The sequence below is a fragment of the Condylura cristata genome, unplaced genomic scaffold (assembly GCF_000260355.1).
Source record: "Condylura cristata isolate star-nosed mole 26May11 unplaced genomic scaffold, ConCri1.0 scaffold00025, whole genome shotgun sequence".
In the NCBI taxonomy this organism is placed as follows: domain Eukaryota; kingdom Metazoa; phylum Chordata; class Mammalia; order Eulipotyphla; family Talpidae; genus Condylura; species Condylura cristata.
The window spans coordinates 31,816,082-31,818,634 of record NW_004567126.1 but is presented as its reverse complement, the minus strand read 5'-3'; the positions used below and the strand labels follow the sequence as shown (position 1 = coordinate 31,818,634).

Sequence of the window (2,553 nt, the reverse complement as noted above, 5' to 3'; positions counted from 1 at the left end):
CAGAGCTGATGCAGACGGAGGCGCACCACGTGCGGACTCTCAAGATCATGCTGAAGGTGTACTCCCGGGCGCTGCAGGAGGAGCTGGCCTTCAGCAGGCGGAGCGTGGACCTGCTCTTCCCCGGCGCCGACGACCTGCTGGCGCTGCACAGCCGCTTCCTGGCCCAGCTGAAGGAGCGCCGCCGGGAGGCCCTGGCGGAGGGCAGCGACCGGAACTACACCATCCAGAGAGTGGGGGACCTCCTGCTGCAGCAGGTGGGCGCGCCCCGCCCCCCGGCTCTTGGTGGCTTTCTGTGCTTTGGCCTGTGGGTTTCTGGCCGCGGGCGCGTCCCGGCCACACGTCTGGACCCTGCGTGGAGCTCCGGGTCAGCACCTGAGGCTGGGCCGAGAGGGGCCCAGAGCGTCGCGGGTCGGCGGAGTGGGTCTGACCCGAGTGCCCCTGGCTGCGGCTGACCGCGCCTCTTTGGGCCTGGGGGAGGCCGCGCCCGTCCTGGGGTGGCCCTAGCGCCCCGAGGCATTTGCTAGGGAGCGCACGACGGAGATCTCCGGCGGCTCCCTGGGGCTTCTCTGTGTTTAACGGCAGCGACATTTCTTTTCTTTTCCTTCAGTTTTCAGGTGAAAATGGAGAGAAGATGAAAGAAAAATACAGCATCTTCTGCAGCGGCCACAACGAAGCCGTCAACCACTACAAGCTGCTGCTGCAGCAGAACAAGAAGTTCCACAGCCTGATCAAGGTGAAAATGCTTCTCTGTTTTAGCCGGAGCGTGTCCTCTCTGCAGGGGGGTTTTCCCAGAGAACTATAAGCCTTTGGGGCTCTTGGGGTGCAGACACCTGTCACAGGCCAGAGGCTTTGAGTCCTGTTTTGTCGTGGCCGCCAGTGACAGTCCGGAGAGCCCGAGACAGCAGACAGGCGGTCCGACCCCGCGGTCCCCGGGGCCTGTGCTCCTGCGAGGCGCCGCGTCCCCCACATCCAGGGCCGGGAGGCCAGCGCCAGAGATGCCCCCGGTCGCCGCCTGCTGCCCGCGCCCCGGGGCTCCTCTCAGGGGGTCCGGCAGAGGGTGGGAGCTAAGGCTGCGCCCCCTTCGGTCCTGCTCCGTGACCACCCGTGGAGGCGGGCAAGGCTTCACCTGATCGCGAGCCTGACACAGCCCCGGCATCGCAAGCCTAGAACACCCAGATGGATTTCAGTGAGCGAGGAGGAAACAGAGCCAGAGCTTGTCCCTGGACCTCGCAGGTCCCTGTGGGTGGCCCCCGGCCTTCCCGGGCAGCAGCTGTGGCCAGCGTCCCTGAAACACGGCAGCCGGGGCTGGGGAGGGGAAACAGGACAGCAGAATGGAGAACAAAGCTGCCCTTGGCCCCACAAGAAATAGGGGACCCCTTCCTGGGCTCTGAGCCAGAGGAGCGCCCCAGGGAGCCGTCCGGCGGCCGTCCCCAGGGCTTCGCACGGCCGCTGCTCAGGACAGGTGAGGCGGCGTGGCGGCTCCGCTCTGCAGTGGGGGATCCTGCTTCCACGGACCCACCACAGCGGCACAGGAAAGACCCAGGGAGCCAACAGAGGCGGCACCCGCCGGCGCGGCAGGCCCGAGGCGCAGTGCGACAGGGTCTTGTTCTCCATTTCCCAGAAAATCGGCCACTCGTCCGTCGTGCGGCGGCTGGGCGTGCAGGAGTGCATCCTCCTGGTCACGCAGCGCATCACCAAGTACCCCGTGCTGGTGGGGCGCATCATCCAGAACTCAGAAGGTGAGGGCTGGGGGCTCCCCTCGCACCCCCGAATCAGCGGGTGCCCCGGCCCCGGTGCGGCTGCCGGGTGGGTGCGTGCTGGGTGCCGGCTTCCAGTGCCGGAGCTCTCTGGCTGTCGTCCCAGCCCAGCAGTCGGGATCAGACGAGGTCCTTGACCTGGCGTCCGGACGGCCGGCGGGGACCCACCTCCCTGTCACGTGGCCAGGCTGTGCTGGGCCGCGGCAGGGGAGGCAGGCAGCGCCGGCCACGCCTCCCACCCTCCGCGCCTTGGCCTGGGAGTCAGAGCAGTGCCCTGCCGGGGAAGCCCGGCCCCAGCCCGGGGCCACGGCCTCTGTGCCCGGCAGTGCCACCCCGGCAGAAAGCACAGTGGGCTGTGGCATGGGCCTTGGAAGAGCGCCTAAATCTCAGGGGCTCCAGTGAGGCGGCGCCCGGGGTGGGCCGAGCCGTGGCCTCCCCGCGCGTGGCCACGAGTGGGGCTGAGGCGAGCGCGCACCCTGCTGTGTGGCAGCCGGCTCCGAGGACCACAGAGACCTGACCCAGGCGCTGGGCCTCATCAAAGACATCATCTCGCAAGTGGACGCCCGGGTCAGCGAGTGCGAGCAGGAGCAGCGCCTCAAGGAGATCGCGGCCAGGATGGACCCCAAGGCCTCCAGCAGGCTCAAGAACGGGCTCGTCTTCCGCAAGGAGGAGCTGCTGCAGCGGCAGCTGCGCTTCCAGGGCCCGCTGTGCTGGAAGGCCACGTCGGGGCGCCTGAAAGGTAAGGCCCGCCGGGCGCACGGCCACGTGCTGGCTGCTTCGTGGCCAGGGGCGCCGG

At 68.5% G+C, this 2,553-nt stretch overlaps 1 protein-coding gene across 1 annotated transcript in view; it reads left to right on the top strand.

Annotated features, from left to right (window-relative positions):
- ARHGEF18 (Rho/Rac guanine nucleotide exchange factor (GEF) 18) overlaps positions 1-2,553 on the top strand; it is an 11,115-nt gene that overhangs the window by 2,357 nt on the left and 6,205 nt on the right. Inside the window, 4 exon segments of the mRNA XM_012729538.1 lie at positions 4-254; positions 608-733; positions 1,622-1,739; positions 2,248-2,496. Coding sequence (XP_012584992.1) covers positions 4-254; positions 608-733; positions 1,622-1,739; positions 2,248-2,496 — 744 coding nt within the window.